An 18,038-nucleotide genomic window follows, 5' to 3' on the forward strand; every position below is an offset into this window, starting at 1 on the left:
AAAGGAGGAGGAGATGGGGGACACATCTAATCCTGGAGCAGAGGGAATCATTAAATCCAATCCCCCAGATTATATGTATTTGATTGGTCTTGGGGATGGTAGTGATGACCTTTATCCATCCTGGGCTGAATGTGATAAGGTTAGTGCTTTTTTTTATATCAACTATCCATTTTGTGTAAACCGTATTAGGCGCAAGATATTTCTTGCGTATTTGCGTCTATCGCAAAGGTCACCTTGCGCCCTTGCGTCCGTTCGCAAACCTTTTCTTGCGTCCTTGCGTCCACCGCAAGATTTACCTTGCGTCTTCACTATGGACGCAAGGTCAACCTTACTTGCGCCCTCGCAAGGTTAACCTTGCGTCCTTGCGCCACTCGCAAGGTTAACCTTGCGTCCTTGCTTATTGATCTTTTATGTTTCTTTTGTTGCATATTTTGATTCCGGTACATTTTTCAGATCCTGAACATTTTACTCTCTTTGAACTTAGATGAACAGAGATTATTTGTCTATGATAGTTTAAAGGGTTGTTTGGATAAAAGTCAACCCGATGTTGTCTTCAAAAACTTGTCAGACAACTTACCGATATATTTGAAGGCTATAGATTACTTTAACAAGAAGCATGACTCACAAATTGTTGAGTATTATGAGAACAAAGAAGATGTAGAGTTGATGATCGAGGATGCACCGTATGTGCCAATGCAGAGTGGTGGCCATGGTGATTGTGGTGTTTGGGTATGCCTTCATATGGAGAGGATAGTTTTTGGTTGGGATCAGATTGACAACATTGGAGACCCTAACAAGGCTGCTATGGAGTATAGAATTCGAATGGAAAGAACATTCTTCCGTGTACGCTTTGACACACAGAAACCACCACCACCAAAGGACCCAAAGGTTGTTAAGTAGTTAACTTGTACTGTAAGATGCAATTATTATACAGTTTTTAGGTAGAACATGTAATTTTTTAATGTAAATACTCTGGGACAGACGCAAGGCTTTTTTTGCGTCCTTGCTTCTAGTTAATTGTCAAACGCAAGGTCTTGTTTGCGTCCTTGCGTCTTGTTAAATGTCAGACGCAAGGTGTTGTTTGCGTCCTTGCGTCTGGTTAAATGTCAGACGCAAGTTTTTGCTTGCGTCTTGCGTTTGTTTAAGTTGTCCGACGCAAGGTGTTGTTTGCGTCCTTGCGTCTGGTTAAATGGCAAACGCAAGGTTTTTCTTGCTTCCTTGCGTTTTATTTTTGGTCTATCTTTGCGTCTTGCATTTGTTTAAGTTGTCCGACGCAAGGTGTGGTTTTGCGTCCTTGCGCCTTGGTTGACAATATTAATGGCCCACAAATACAAACTACAAACTGAGACTAGTAAACCATAACCATAACCATAAACACAAATTTAAACTAGTAAACATTAATTTTCAACTAAACACAAAACATAAACTACAAACTGATACTGATAAGCTTGGATAAACTAAAACATGAACTAACTAATTCTGGTCTAAATCGTACGTTTGATAAAATTGAGACTGATAAACTTGCAAAGGTTCGACTTTCTCTTTCGACTTTGACTTTGACTTTGATTTTAAGGCTGTTTTTTTAACCCTCTGAGAAGTAGATTCACCGGTTAGGTCATAAGAAGCGCTGCATGTTGTTCGGTTATGACCTGCTTGCTTGCAACGAGTACATGTTCTTACTTTCTTTACAGTTTCTTTACCTTGAGATGGAATCCGATCTGTACCTTTTGGGCGTCCAGATGCTCTTTTCTTTTGAATTAGGGGGTTTACGATTTTCAAGATCTTGGGCCCTGGATCCGACCATTCGGATCGATGGGGCAAAGGAAGGATGTGTTCGGAATACGTATTCATATAAGTTTGAGACAAGAACCAATGTGATACATAACATGTAACATCTTCCACTCCGAAGAGTCGTGCTGCTGCAATTACATGTCCGCAAGGTATGCCTGATAATTGTCATTGCCTACATGTACAAGTTCTATCTTCTAGATTAACGAGGCCGTTTTTCCTTCCATCACGCACCTCTATTAGATTGTTTGTCGATGGAAATGCTTGCCATCTTCTTAATTTGTTCGTCCTCTTGCCTAATTTCCGTTCAACATATGGAGTAACCGTTGAAGTAAGACTAACTGCTTTGTTGTGATGTTTGAAAAACCAATCCTGTATTGAAGCGCGAAAAATTTCAATAACATGCAAACTGGTAGTTTGCGAGCATGTTTGGATAGAGCGTTAATAGACTCTACACTGTTGCTAGTAAGGTATGCATACCTAACATGATGAGCTTGACTTCTGGACCATTTGTTGAAACCAACGTCATTTAGATACTTGTGAGACGCTTTTAATCTTCGTTGAAATACACTAACATGATCTTGAAAATCTGATAAACGGTAAGCCTTAACCATTTTCCAATAGTGCCATTCAAAATATTTGAATTTGTTGGACATCGTTTTTATGTTCATGAATAGATGACGTGCGCAAAAAGAGTGAAAGGCTTCAGGAAACACATTTGAAATACCATGTGCTATTGAAGGAGCACGATCAGAAATAAAGTTAATCTCTGACATACGATTACTCATACCAAAACTCTCTAAATGATCTCTTAGATTGCCAAAAAAACATGACCAAACTTCGTTTGTCTCGCCTTCACCAATTCCATAAGCCAATGGCAAAATTCCATTATTGGCATCCATTGCAACAGCAACTAAATTTGTACCCAAGTATCTAGCTTTCAAATGTGCACCATCAACGATGATATTAGGGCGAACATTTTGGACAAATGATCGAATCTGCACGCAAACAAATCAAATGAGATTGCTATTAGTTTAAGATAAAATAATTTTAGGATGAATGATACTTACAACTGCGCCAAAAGACATGTAACACATCACGAATCTATTTTCATTGTCAGTCACCACATTTGTCATGCTTCCTGGGTTATGAATCTTAATGTTATGAAGATAAATGGGAAGCATTCAGAACGAGTCATCCATACTGCCACGGAGCATCTCTATTGCATGACACTTGGCACCCCATACTTGATTGTAAGAAATGCTCACCCGAAAACGGCTGCCAACATCATCACGTATATCTTTTGGTTTATAGTCTTGATTTGTAGCTCTGAATGATTCCATCAGAATACTTCCTAGCACCTTTTTGGTTGCATGTTTATTATTTCCCATAATTTGGGTACGTGAGCATGTGTGTACGTCATGCAATTTCTTTACGATGAAGTCGTCAGTGTGTCGTATTTTGTATGCACTACATTTCCACTCACAATTTGGAAACATGCATTTAGCGATGAATCGAGATTTTTCCGACTTTACAGGCTTAATTTGGAAGTTTTCTTCAAGACATTTTGTGTATAGATGGTTTACAAAATCATCCTTGTTTAAAAAAGTTTGTCGAACTTTAATCAAATCGGATACTCTATAACTAGTTGTTATTTGGCTCGTACATTCAGTCTCTTGGTCATGCTCACTCAATAAAAGTGGCATATTCCAGAATACATCCTTTTTTTCTTCCTCTTCTTCATCTTCATCTTGATCTACTCTGTCATTTTCTTCCCCCGAATCACTAGACGCGACAACTGATTCAAAAGGGTGATCTGTTTTTTTAATTTTACATATGTTCTCAACTCCATAGTTGAAGAAATCAAACTCTTCTGTGTTTGGAGGTGGTATTTCAAGTCGTGCTTCTTCCAAATTGGATGTCTGAAGGTTTGTTTGGGCCTCGCTTGTTGGTAGGTTTTGTTGGACATCATGTGTTGGTAGGTTTTGATGGACATTCTGTGTTGGTAGGATTTGCAATGACTTTAAGTTTTCTGGGAGTTGAATTGTAACTTTGTTGACAATGTAAATATCAATAGGAGCATTTGATATTGCATGTTGTAGAAAATCATGAAAGTCTTCATAATCATCAGTAATATCAAAAATAAGATTATCGACAACATATCTCATTGAAACAGGTGCATTAGGTGGCAAATTAATTTTTCTAAGAACATTTTTTAACAATATTCTTCGAGTAATTGGTTTTTGGGGAGCAACTGGGAGTATTAATCGTGTTCTAAAACAATCTAGAGGCAAATACATAGGTAAGTTATTAATGAATTGAAAAGAACCACCACAACATATATGAATAACAAATGTTTCATTATCACTACAACTCATTAATTAAAACAAGAGAAAAAATGGTGGAAAGTTACCTTAATGATGCTTGAAATTATATGATTTATGTGGAAATGAAGTGAAATGAAGCTGGTAATCTGTAGTTCCATGTATAATGATTATATAGAAATAAAAGGTTATCCGTAATAGTACAAAAATCTAACAAAATCTTATCCACGAAATCATAGAAATCTTATCGGGATAAGACGCAAGACGCAAGACGCAAGGACGCAAGGAGCAAAACGCAAGGACGTAAGGCTGTTTGTTGCGTTTGGCCATAACGCAAGGACGCAAGGTCGCAAGGACGCAAGGAGTCTTGCACCTTGCGAGGGCAAATTATCAAACTTTTTTTTTAGGGCTGACAGTCAACAAGCTTCAAAAAATGGGTATTTTGGTGATAATCCCTATACCAAGTAGTCCAATGAAGCATACCACCCGGGTTTGATTCCTGACTATGTCAAATCGTTTAGAAAGGGAGTGTGACTAGAGAGTACGAATAATGCGCAATTCACCCGGTACCAGGTCTCGCCCTCGGAGGCTTGATTACCTGAGGTTTACCCTCTACGTGGGAGCCAGTTTGCTCGTTCATAGAGGGTGTTTTCGCTAATCAAAAAAAAAAAATTATAAACCATGACATGAGTTTTCATAATCGACCCATTTAACTGTGATGACAGTGCAACTTTAACCTCTATGAAATTCAAGTTAGACATAATATCTATATCTACAATTAATACAACCAAAATCTAAAAGGAGCCCTTCTCAAAACACATATTTCCTTCAAGTGTAAACTATATATTATACTTACTATAGTTGTGACATTATATTGTTGTGCATACATACTCCGTCTAATTCATTCTACCTTATGCATAGTACGCAACTTATATATTAAGTAGTTAGGCCTTCCGAAAAGCCTTTTTTATACGGAGTTTCTTCTAAAGGAATCAGTTACTTTTCTTATGCGGTGAAAAGCAATTGTGATGCCATTCATAAAAGTAATTTTTTTTACATGGAATCCTGATTTAATTACTTAAGATGCATTGTATGTCATTACGATTTTAACCTTGACTCCCCAGTTTAATTTATCATACTATCAGAGATTGGCGTTGGTTTAAATGGATCATATAGTGTGTGATGGAAGGTACATTAACAACGAGATTACTAAGAATTTCAATATTAATTGGAAAAATCACGGTTGGATGTGAAGAATATCAAAATAAAAGGATTCGGACGAACAGGGAGGCGCGGCGCGGCCTTGGAAGGCGCGGCGCGGCCTAACATGTGAACAGAGCATCAGATTGGGAAACCTACTGTCTGGATATTTGCCTTTGAGGGGCGGCGTGACCCCATAAGGGGGCGGCGCGGCTTGGTCTGACGGGGAGTTTTCATATTGACGTTTTTCTTGTTTTCCAAGTTGTTTCTTTGTTGTTTTTGGCCTATATAAGCATCCTATTGTAACCCTCATCTGTATATACGAATTATATCAATAAAATCTCCTAAGTTGGTCCGTGGATTAAAGTAATCAACATTCGATTACATATAACCACGTTAAATCTCGCGTTTTTAATTCTTTTATTATTGTTCTTTCTTTTGTCGATTGTGGAAAGGTAATTCTCTGGAATTACTCTATTGTTTGGGTCCTATAATCCTTACAATTGGTATCAGAGCTCAAGGTTCGTGTTGGGATCGATGGGGGAAGACGGTAAATTGAAGATTGAACGGTTTGATGGTAAAGACTTCGCCTTTTGGAATATTCAAATAGAAGACTACTTGTATCAAAAGAAACTTCACCAACCTTTGTTGGAGACCAAACCCGAAGGTATGAAGCCGATTGGATGCTCTTGGATCGTCAAGCTTTGGGTGCGGTTCGTCTTGCACTCGCCAAGAACGTTGTTGGTAATATTATGAACAAAAAGACAACGTTTAATTGTTTGAAGGCACTCTCTAACATGTATAAGAAACCTACGGTGGCGAATAAGGTTTTTCTCATGCGACAATTGTTCAAAACGAAGATGAAGGAAGGTATGAGTGCAACGAATCATATCAATGAATTCAACAATCTTGTTTCAAGATTAGAGTCGGTTGAAATCAAATTTGATGATGAACTAAAAGCACTAATCTTGCTTTCATCATTACCGAAAAGTTGGTCGGGTACGGTTACCGCGGTTAGTAGCTCTACCGGTGCTACTAAGCTTGCGTATGAAGGAATTAGGGATTTAATTCTCGGTGAAGACACTCGTAGGAGAAGTTCGGGGGAATTGTTATCCGGTTCTTTGTTGAGTACCGACAACCGTGGTAGGAAAGTCGATTGTGGTGTGAAGAAGAGTAAAGGGAAGTTCAAGAAGAGGTATCCATCGAAAGACCGAAGTGATGTTATTTGTTGGGGTTGCAATCAAAAGGGGTATTATCAAAGATATTGTAAGAATGCTCCGGTTAAAGATGTTAACTTGAGCGCGGAAGATACGGAGGATGCACTACTATGTAGTATTGAAAGTTCGGTGGAGTCTTGGGTCTTGGATTCTGGAGCTTCGTTTCACGCTACACCCACTAAGAGTGTGATGAGGAATTTTCGGACATATCAAGGTAAAGTTAGATTGGAAAACAACAAAAGTCTAGAGATTAAAGGTATGGGAGATGTTGTATTGAAGACTACTCTTGGTTCTAATTGGACTTTGAAGAACGTGAGGTTTATTCCTAAATTAAAGAGGAAGTTAATCTCGGTTGGTCAATTAGATGAAGAAGGTAATGAGGTTACTTTCAAGAATCGCCAATGGGAGGTAATTAAGGGTAGTAGTGTCGTAGCACGTGGACATAAAAGGGGAACTCTTTATATGGTTGAGGTGTTTGAAGAAGACACGGTGATTGCTACGGTTGACGTTAGGGCTAGTTCTACTCTATGGCACCGAAGACTCGGGCATATGGGTGAGAAGGGTATGAAGGTTCTTAGTTCGAGTGAGAGGATTCCGGATTTGAAAAAGATAGAGCTTGGGTTTTGCGAACCATGTACTTATGGAAAGCAAAAGAAGGTAACTTTTGTTAAATCGGGGAATTCACCAAAGTTAAAGAAATTGGAGCTAGTTCATACGGATGTTTTTGGGCCAACGAATGTAGAATCACATGGAGGTTCTCGTTATTAAGTCACCTTCATTGACGACTCCACTCGAAAGGTATGGGTTTACTTTCTTAAAGCTAAATCCGAAGTTTTTGGTACTTTTGTGAAGTGGAAAGCTATGGTTGAGAGTGAGACGAATTTAAAGGTCAAGTGCTTAAGATCGGACAATGGAGGAGAATATGGTAGTCTTGAGTTTAAAGATCATTGTGCAAAGCTCAGTATTAGAATGTTGAAAACGGTTCCGGAGACACCGCAACACAATGGGGTCGCCGAACGTATGAATCATACGTTGAACGAAAGGGCTAGGAGTATGAGACTACATGCCGGTATGCCTAAGATGTTTTGGGCGGATGCGGTTAATGCGGCAGCTTATTTGATTAATAGGGGACCCTCAACACCATTGGGTTTCCGAATTCCCGAGGAAGAATGGCTAGGTAAAAAGGTTAGTTATGATCATCTTAGAATCTGTGGGTGTAATGTTTATGTGAAAATCAAAGATATTGATAAAGATAAACTTGAAGCTAAGTCAAAGAAGTGTACGTTCATTGGTTATGGTTCGGATGAAATGGTCTATCGTTGTTGGGATAATGAAGCTAGAAGAGTTATCCGATCACGTGATGTTACCTTTGATGAAGATTCGGTATATGGCAAACCGGAAACGGGGATTCAAAAATCGAATCATGTTATTCTTGATGATGTTTCTCTTGATGATCTTGCGAGTTCTAGTGGGAGTTCGGGCAACAATGAATTGCCGATTAATGGTGATGGGTCGGATCTTGACAATGATGAGGATGGGTCGGATAGCGGTGATAATTCAGAACAAAGTGCGAGTTCTAGTGATGAGGAGACTACAATTGAAACCGGTCCAACCATACCGGTTGCTCCTATACTTAGGCGCTCGACTAGAGTGCCCAAAACTAATCCTAGGTATTCTCCATCAACAAACTACTCGCTTTATACCGAGAATGGTGAACCCGAAAGTTACTTTGAAGCAAGAAAGTCCAAAGAATCCATACAATGGGAGCTTGCTATGAAAGAAGAGATGGGGTCACTTGAGAAGAACAAGACTTGGTCACTAGCGAAATTACCTCATGATAAAAAGGCGTTGCAAAACAAATGGGTGTATAGAATAAAGAATGAGATGGATGGCAAGAAGAGGTACAAAGCACGCTTAGTAGTTAAAGGGTTTCAACAAAGGAAAGGGGTTGACTACTAAGAGATATTTTCACCGGTGGTGAAGATGACTATATTCGTTTGGTGCTTTCGTTGGTCGTATTCGAGGACTTACATCTACAACAACTAGATGTGAAGACCGCATTCTTACACGGGGATCTTGATGAAGAGATTTACATGAGGCAACCCGAGGGCTTTGAGGTAAAGGGTAAAGAGAAGTGGGTTTGTATGTTAAATAAAAGTTTGTATGGATTGAAGCAAGCACCTCGGCAATGGTACTTGAGATTTGATGAGTTTATGAAGCAGGCTGGTTATGTAAAATGTGAAGCGGACCATTGTTGTTAATTGAAGAAATTCAAGTCTTCTTACATAATCTTATTGTTATACGTTGATGACATGTTGCTTGCGGGTTCGGACATGTCCGAGATCAATAAGTTGAAAGGTATGCCTTCAAAAGAGTTCGAGATGAAGGATCTTGGTAGTGCTAAGCAAATACTTGGAATGAGTATTGTGCGTGATCGTGCTAAAGGTGTTCTATACTTGTCTCAATCCAAATACATTGAGAAAGTAGTAGAAAAGTTTAATGTTGATAAAGCAAAGGCTCGTACTATGCCTTTGGGTAGCGCGATAAAGTTATCGAAGAATCAATCACCTAAAACGGAAGAAGACAAAGCGGAGATGGAAAAGGTTCCGTATAGATCGACCGTGGGAAGTATTATGTATACCATGGTTTGTACAAGACCGGATATAGCTCATGCATTGGGAGTTGTAAGCCGTTATATGTCTAATCCGGGGAAGGAGCATTGGGAAGCGGTCAAATGGTTGCTTCGTTATTTGAAAGGTACTTCTAGTATGTTATACTTAGAGGTTATCCGGATGCAAATTTGAGTGGATTTGGTGATTCGGGTAAGAGTACTACGGGATATGTGTTCATGGTTGGTAAGACGGCGGTTAGTTGGATGTCTAGACTACAAAGAAGTGTTGCTTTGTCGACCACTGAGGCCGAGTATATGGCTATTGCAGAAGCTTCTAAGGAGCTTGTTTGGTTGAAGAACTTCCTGTGTGAGTTGGGTAAAAGACAAGACAATTGCGTCTTATATTGTGACAACCAAAGTGCAATCAATCTCAAGAAGATCCGGTGTTTCATTATCGTACGAAACACATTGATTTGAGGTATCATTTGAACGTAATGAGAATGGTACTTTGATTTTGGAGAAAGTCCTTCGTATGAAGAATCCCGCACATATGTTTACTAAGGTGGTGTTAATGGACAAGTTGAGGTTTTGCATAGCCTCAACGGGTCTTCTCATGAACTAATGAGAAGGTGGTGACCGACTAAGGAGATAGAGAGATGATGATTCGATTCTAACAAGAAGTGTTGAAGACCTTGTATCGAAAGTCTGCTTATCCGGCGTATGTGATAGGAGTGTGTGTGTCCCAAATGGAGTTTGACGATAAAGGGTGCTTTGGCGATCTTGGTTAGTTTGTATGATGGGTTGACAATGTGAGTCATGGTTTTGACTATCTTCAAGTGGGAGATTGTTGGATGTGAAGAATATCAAAACAAAAGGATTCGGATGAACAGGGAGGCGCGCCGCGGCCTTGGAAGGCGTGGCGCGGCCTAACATGTGAACAGAGCATCAGATTGGGAAACCTACTGTCCGGAGATTTGCCTTTGAGGCGCGACGCGGCCCCATATGGGCGCGACGCGGCTTGGTCTGAATGGGAGTTTCCATATTGACGTTTTTCTTGTTCTCCAAGATGTTTCTTTGTTGTTTTTGACCTATATAAGCATCCTATTGTAACCCTCATCTGTATCTACGAATTATATCAATAAAATCTCCTAAGTTGGTCTGTGGATTAAAGTAATCGACATTCGATTACATATAACCACGTTAAATCTCGCGTTTTTAATTCTTTTATTATTGTTCTTTCGTTTGTCGATTGTGGAAAGGTAATTCTCTGGAATTACTCTATTGTTTGGGTCATATAATCCTTATAATCACAACCCTTTTCTGCTCAAAATAGATATAATATATACTCTGCTAACCAAATATGAAAGCAAAAACAGAATATAACTTAACTGATTGTGGAAGAAAGACTAGGTATTGCTCCTTCTTCTTCGTTGCTCATGTCCATCACTCTTGCATGAATAATGGAGCTACCCTAACATGCAAATTACGATGTCATTTGGGCTGATGTTGGGCCAGATTTGCTACCGGGCGATTTTTGGATCAAGTGACTATTTGAGTCCAGTTTACATTCACAACTGGATCTATTCGTGGGGCCACATGTAGTATTGCATATGGGGATTATCACTTTTTTGCCCATTTTTTTCACCTTTTTGCGTTGGAGCTCAAAATTTTTTTTTTTTGCCAAATTGCCCGCGCAAGGTGCCTTGCGCCTTGCGTCCTTGCACCTGGGTGTGCCTATTGCGACCTTGCTTCCCGGGGACGCAAGGACGCAAGGAGCCTCTTGCGACCTTGCTTCCCGGGGACGCAAGGACGCAATGTGCCTCTTGCTCCTGCCTGATCGTTTTCCTTCAGACATTTCATCGAACACCTTATGTGCATGCAAATTTGGCTGTCAACTTAATATTGGAGCAGATATTTTATATTGGAGCAGAAGATGTCGAAGGGATAAAATTCGTTCAGAAAGGATATTGGATTAATTTAGTATCCAGTCATGATCAGTGTTGCAGATCTCGGAATTTCTCGGCGAGATCTCGGGGAGATCTCGGTTTCAAAACTCAGCCGAGAATATTTTCCCATCTCGTTGAGATTTCTCGGTCAACGGTTAAAATCTTGGTCAACATCACGATTTCTCGGATTTTCTCGGTGAGATCTCGGATTTTCTCGTAATTTCTCGGATTTTCTCGCAATTTCTCGGATTTTCTTCTAATTTTTCGCTCATTTCTCAAATTTTCTCGTAAAAATCCATATAAATATACATATATTAATATATTTATACATATTTATATTAAAAAAACTAGAAAGTCAACACAAGTCAACGTAAAATGTCCAAACGAGATCTCCCCGAGATCCGAGTTCTCCAACCTTGGTCATGATGTAGACGCATATCTGATTCAATCAGACGGTTCTCGTGTGAGCCTAAAAATTAAGGTATTACAGAGCTTCTTCTAAACACATTATGTTCAAGGTCATATGGTCAATGTTATACATTTTATACACTTGATAGTTTGCTATGCTATTTTCATCTTTATATTTGTTGTCAATTGCAGAAAGGTCCTCAGCGTACTTGCGTTAATATTCCCGGTGTGCATGAACTTCACTTTGAAAACTCATGTATAGTTTTTGGAAACTCGCCTGTAAAAATTGACACTTCGAACACGGCGGTATGTTCATTTGCTTTCACGTTTTTGCTGCTCGTGTTCCGTTTCTTGACAGCCAAATTTGCATGCACATAAGGTGTTCGATGAAATGTCTGAAGGAAACGATCAGGCAGGAGCAAGAGGCACCTTGCGTCCTTGCGTCCCCGGGAAGCAAGGTCGCAAGAGGCTCCTTGCGTCCTTGCGTCCCCAGGAAGCAAGGTCGCAATAGGCACACCCAGGTGCAAGGACGCAAGGCGCAAGGCACCTTGCGCCTTGCGCGGGCAATTTGGCATTTTTTTTTTTTTGGGCTCTAAAGCAAAAAGGTGAAAAAAAATGGGTAAAAAAGTGATAATCCCATTGCATATGTACTAGCCTCACATATATCTGCTATGTGATGAATAAAGAAGAATTCCCAATGAGAAGTTGAGTGAATCTATATACTACGTTATCTTCGGGAATAAAGGTGACAATTTTACGAGTAAGTTGGTCGATTTGGGTATATTACACAAGTAAAATATAAAATAGCTCATGGGAAAATAAATTTGAAAGGTTATAATGTATTTAGGGCCAGAGCTAGAATTTAACGATCGAGAAGGCTTACTCGACAATTATATTTATACATTACATTAAAAACTCTTTTCACACATCATAACAAATTATTATATTTTTAAAACAAGTAAATAACAATAACCGTTAGAATTAAAGTACGAATTAAACCAAACATATGAGTTTTGTCTAAAATAAGACAAAATTACATGGGGTCCCTGTGATATGTTCAAAACTATAACCGGAGTCCAAAAGAATTTTTTTTGACTTGAGGGGTCACTGTGGTATGCACTTGTTTCATGGGGAGTCCACTTGACTCACTGCCGTCTAAATCTAACATTTTTTGCCTTCGAATGACTTGCACATGAGGGTAAGACAGTCATTTCAGCTGCTTCTTTTCCTTTTCCTATCCTTATTATTTTTCTCAAAAACACAGCCCTCTTTTTTCTTTCTTTCTTTCTTCTCTCATTTCTAAAAACCCTAATCGAACTTTAACATTTGAAAATAAAACATATGTAAAGATCACACACAACCAAATTCAACAGCAGAATATCAAATACATTATTTTCAATTGTATATAAGATAAAGCACTATCCATTATATCTAAGATAAAACACAAATCTGAAAAACCTTCAAACAAATTTATTGTTGTTGTCATACAAATAAAAAGCTTACCTTGATGCAAGCTTTGAAGCAATTGAATTTTACCACCTACAAGCAGATGCGTACAGATCGGTTTCGAGAGATTTTGATGTCGATGATAGTGGAAGGGAGCAAAAACGAATTGCTCAAAATAAAGGTACGTTTGTATACATCTATTTGTTGGTGGTTATATATATATATATATATATATATATATATATATATATATATATATATATATATATATATATATATATATATATATATATATATATATATATATATATATTCAAAAATAATCGCGTTTACAACACACTCGCTATGTTCTAATTTTATAATTTTATTTGTTAAAAATTAATCAAATTTAAGTTATGGTTGTGGTGAAAAAAAACATAAACTGAAGAAGAGATTAGGATAATATTTTGGTCAACTGAATAAGAAGATGCATATTTCTTATCTAACTTCTAAAATATACGAAAGATTGATATCCTATTGGTTCGGAAGTCTTTAATATTTAATTATGGAAGAGTGTGTTTGTGTATTTCTATCTATTGAATATTGATGTCTTTAAATTTGCAAAGTATAGTCTATATGTACAATTATACATGTTACTATGGGATATATGTTACGATCTATTACTACCATTAGGGGTAATCGTTATCATCTGAATAAAGTGGTGAAATAAATTGTGTTGAGGTTAAAATAGGTGTTAAAGAGCAAGGATAATATTATCTACAGATTATGGATTTTTTTGCAATTTCAGTTTGGTAATTTTAATTTTAATTTAGCTTGAAATACTAACTTGGATTTGGTTTTTTGGGATTTGAATAGGGTTTTGTAATTAGGAAAGCAGATGAAGATGAAAAGAGAAAGGGAAGGAAAGGAAAGAGGAGAGTAAGAGAGAAAGGGGGACCCATGAAGTCAAGAGAGGAAACATAAAACTGAACTGATCATTTTATCCTCATGTGCATTGTACATGATAAGATTTAACAGAAAAATTGACGGAAGTTAGGTAGATGGACCCCCCATGAAACAAGTGCATACCACAGTGACCCCTTAAGTCGAAAAAAAAATTTTGGACTCCGGTTGTAGTTTTGAACATACCACAGGGACCCCCGTGTAATTTTGTCCTAAAATAATTGTAAAAGTTAGCTAATTATGCAAACGCCACGCCATTATTTCACGAAATAACTTATGGATAATAGTTCCAAAAAAAAAAAATCAAAAGTTAAAACTAGTTAAATGTGAATAAAAATATGGTAAAACTCTATAGACTTCCATAATGATATACTTAAAATTGTGTGTCGTCATTATCATTTAGGATTTTTCTAATGATAGGCCTAAGAGTTGTCGTTAAGTGATTAGGATTTGAGAGAAAGACCAATACACTAATAATTGAGGGATGCTTAGTTAAAATAATTAAAGATGCACTATTGATATTTCACTGCATTTCGGTCTATTGAGGGAGACTGAACACCCCTGTTCCCTCCCTGTCTCTGCTACTGAATGTACTGTAGTTTATATAAATTTAATAAAACTAGTGCATTATATATGTACAGTCGTGATGCGCTATTTATATTTCACTGCATTTCGGTCTATTGAGGGAGGCTGAACACCCATCTGTCCCCTCCCTGTCTCCGCTACTGAATGTACAGTAGTTTATACAAATTTAATAAAACTAGTGCATTATATATTCACAGTCGTACTTTATAAATTTATATAAACTAGTGCATTATATAAGTACAGTCGTACATGGTTTTATGAAAAAAAAAAAGAAAAAAAAAAGGTATTGGGATAAAGGTCTGATTGGGCTCTAATAGCTTTCATAAGGCAGTAATTTGGGGTTTGGGCATATACTATTTCTGTTGCAAACACAACCTTTTTATTAATAAAGATTAGTAACTCCAAATCCAAAATGTTCATCAAAGATCCATAAAAATCATATTTACATGTTACAAATTTGTCCAAAAATGTACAGAAAAACAATATTTTGTAGCTGCAAAAAATCTACTTTGAGAAGAACGGAAAAACCAATCATAAATATTATTAGCCTCTATGACCTGTAAATTGTTTCCAACCATGAATATTATTAGCCTCTTTGGATGCTTCAGAATGATAGTGTTCTGGAGCAATTCTTTAAAGAAGAGTGATCTTTTTGACTATATATGTATTTTTTTTTTATGGATTAGATATAGAGGTAGAATTAATATTTCTTGGATTGATTGGCTTTCTAAACCGTCGTAGCTTTTTGGTTTGGCCCCCTTTGGGGTTGCTAGAGTGGTGTCGTTTTTTAGAATCCTACCATTCTACAAAAACAAGTGAAACATTTTCAGAAGTGTACCATGCATCGATGCACTTAGTATTCTTAAAACAGGAAATCAGGCTTCTAAACAATGCTGCATATTTTAAGTAGTAGGCGCTAATGATCAATAAAGACTGGAAGGGTAACAATAAGCTAACAGACTTACCGAAATGAACTCTTCCAATTTCAACTGAAAATGATTTGCAGTTGCATTTATATCGCGTTTTACTTTTGTAAAGATAAAATTCTTGTTTAATCATGAAATTGTGATTTCAAGTTTTGATCAGGAAGTATATACGTGTAACTGTACGTATAAAACTATGATGATCATCATCATCATATGAACGATAGCAGTAGCAATTTGTATGAATCTGTAAGAGTCTTATTGCCACAATCCACAGTTTGTTAGGATTTGGTGTTATTTTTGAGAATTAAGGTGTGTTACTATGAGTTTCGATTAGACTATTCCTAACCCTGACTGTGACGTCAGAGTAGGATTGTGCACTTTTTAGTGAAAAAATGGGTTTTTGACTGTGACTGTATTTGACCCCCGTTAACCCAAAATGTCAAGTTTTTGTGTCAAATATTTGGAGAGTGAGGTGGTAAAATTTAATTGAAAATTAGGTGGGAAAAATAAATAAATAATAAAAATATATATTTATTAAATTGAATGCTAAAATCTGATTGGCTGCCTCACATCTCACGGTTCCATATGATTTTGTCAAATAATTAACTGACGCCTACGATCGTTAAAAAGTGACGCACGGTTAATATCCGTCACACTCCGCCAAGCTGGCCACATCATCTAACGAGCAAGAAAAATTATTAATTTTGTTAACTAGTGAGGGGTGTGAACACACTCACTTTACATTGCGATTTGCTAATACGGAGTAACACCTAACTTACAAGCTCAAATCATATGATTTTTTATTCCTAACAACTTCATTTTCTTGCTCATTTGTTAACAAAATTAATAATTTATGTTGCAATCTTTTTGCTTGTTTACAAACTCCAGTCAGAGGTTACTTCATTTTCTTGCTCATTTGTTTCGTTTATATATTGAAAATACAACAATATGAGATTTACTGTTATTGCAAACAATTGAACAGCTAATATCCGTTTGCCAATTGTATTCAATCACACAGGTTACAATAAATTGCTAATTTCATCTGAATCGTTATCCGTTACAATCTGTGATCCTCCATTGTGATTTGTGCAAATTTCATCTTTCATGTATTGTGAACGCTCGTTAGTCATCATCATAGCCAGCTTAAATGAATAGTCAAATTACCTGTAGTCCTGTTTTCACCGTGATCTTAATGAAGTGACGTCATCAATCTCCGTTCTCCTTTTACTGTTAGATCTCTTTGATGAACATACGGTATCTATATCCTCCTTTATCATAGTCAATTTCTAATTAATACGGAGTAATCAATAACATACATTCATAACAGAGTAACAGAATAACCTAAGCAATTATTAAATCAACAATTAGCTATAAAGTATACAGCTACAGACCTCAGAATCGGTATAATCGTCAAAACGACCTCGTTTGATTTCAGATCTACTCGAGCAGTATTCGTCACTACTAGAACAACTACCGGTGACACGTGGCGATACCACAGACGACCACGGCACAACCTGATTCTCCGCATCCTCATCATCATCATCGTCCTCATCCTCGTCAGAATCAGCATCATCATCATTATCACTGGATTCAGTATCATCATGAACACGATTATCCGCAACGACATCATTTCTTCGATTGGCGAGTATCATCGGCCGGTGAGGTGAGTCACAGTTAACGCAAACGGTGACGGCACGTCCGAGATTGAGGCCGGAAGCGGACCACGGAGTCGGAGATTGACATTTATGGCAGAGTAGGGTTCGGGAGTGTTTGGCGACGAGGAAATTGGCGGAATGAACGTTGTGATCGCAATCGTAACAGAGACTTGCGTTATCGGACTGACAGTAGATTTGAGCTGATTGGCTGCAAAGCTCGCAATTATTCATTTTTGTATCGGATTATTGGTAATGAATTTATGGTTTTCAGAGATTGGTGGATTGTGGTTGATTATTTTGTTGGAATTGTTTAAGCATCGCATTCTGATTCCCTCGCCTTTTATGATGTGTTCTCACTTCAGTTTCTAGATAAAAATTAAAATTAACTTTAACCTACTAACGCTAATATGATTAAAAAAAAGGTTGGCCACATGATAAGAAGGGCAGATGATGAGGATGATTTAAAACTTCCAATTATTACTTAAAATACATTTATTAATCTCATTCATTTCCATTCATATTAATTAGTTATTAGTTAATACATAAAATGTAGTGAAAAATATCAGTTCTCTTCAACATTATATGTCATTTAGATGTTAGAAACAAACGTGCTATATACTGAATGATTTATTAACACTGAATACAAACTATTCAGCGAGTCATCATCAATACTATGTCGAAATTATTTTTGTATGTGTGTCATCACTTTGTACAAAAGTGAATACATGTGATCTCTTAATGTACATGATGTTGCACGATTATATAGTACATACGAAAAGAAATATGGTTAAACGCACTATGTCATTAAACATGATGCGAAGAGTAATTCAACGTTGTCTCATTTCATAACATGGTTCTTGAAGATAATGGATTTGCACTAAGTAAGTGGGAAGGCAATTTTATTACTGGAGACATAGAGAATCGTATGGAACGTATACCAAACAGAGGGCGAGATCGAGACATCTTCGCAAGAGAAATAAGGGATAATAC

General features: G+C 37.4%; 1 protein-coding gene across 1 annotated transcript; it reads right to left on the bottom strand.

The window, feature by feature from the left end:
• Window positions 1-16,274: 16,274 nt before the first annotated feature.
• On the bottom strand, window positions 16,275-17,399 carry LOC139891139 (uncharacterized). The gene is made up of 2 exons (XM_071874077.1): window positions 16,785-17,399; window positions 16,275-16,661 (listed from the first exon to the last, which is right to left on the bottom strand). The coding sequence occupies exons 1-2, from the start codon at window positions 17,277-17,279 to the stop codon at window positions 16,572-16,574; spliced, it is 585 nt and encodes a 194-aa protein (XP_071730178.1). The 5' UTR covers window positions 17,280-17,399; the 3' UTR covers window positions 16,275-16,571.
• Window positions 17,400-18,038: the final 639 nt, after the last annotated feature.

Source organism: Rutidosis leptorrhynchoides, chromosome 2 (genome assembly GCF_046630445.1).
Source record: "Rutidosis leptorrhynchoides isolate AG116_Rl617_1_P2 chromosome 2, CSIRO_AGI_Rlap_v1, whole genome shotgun sequence".
NCBI lineage: Eukaryota > Viridiplantae > Streptophyta > Magnoliopsida > Asterales > Asteraceae > Rutidosis > Rutidosis leptorrhynchoides.

Coding starts and splice junctions, on each gene's coding strand:
- LOC139891139 (XM_071874077.1), bottom strand. CDS start 17,279: ATGAATAATTGCGAGCTTTGCAGCCAATCAGCTCAAATCTACTGTCAG. Junction 16,662..16,784: donor ACGATTATACCGATTCTGAG/GTCTGTAGCTGT, acceptor ACTATGATAAAG/GAGGATATAGATACCGTATG.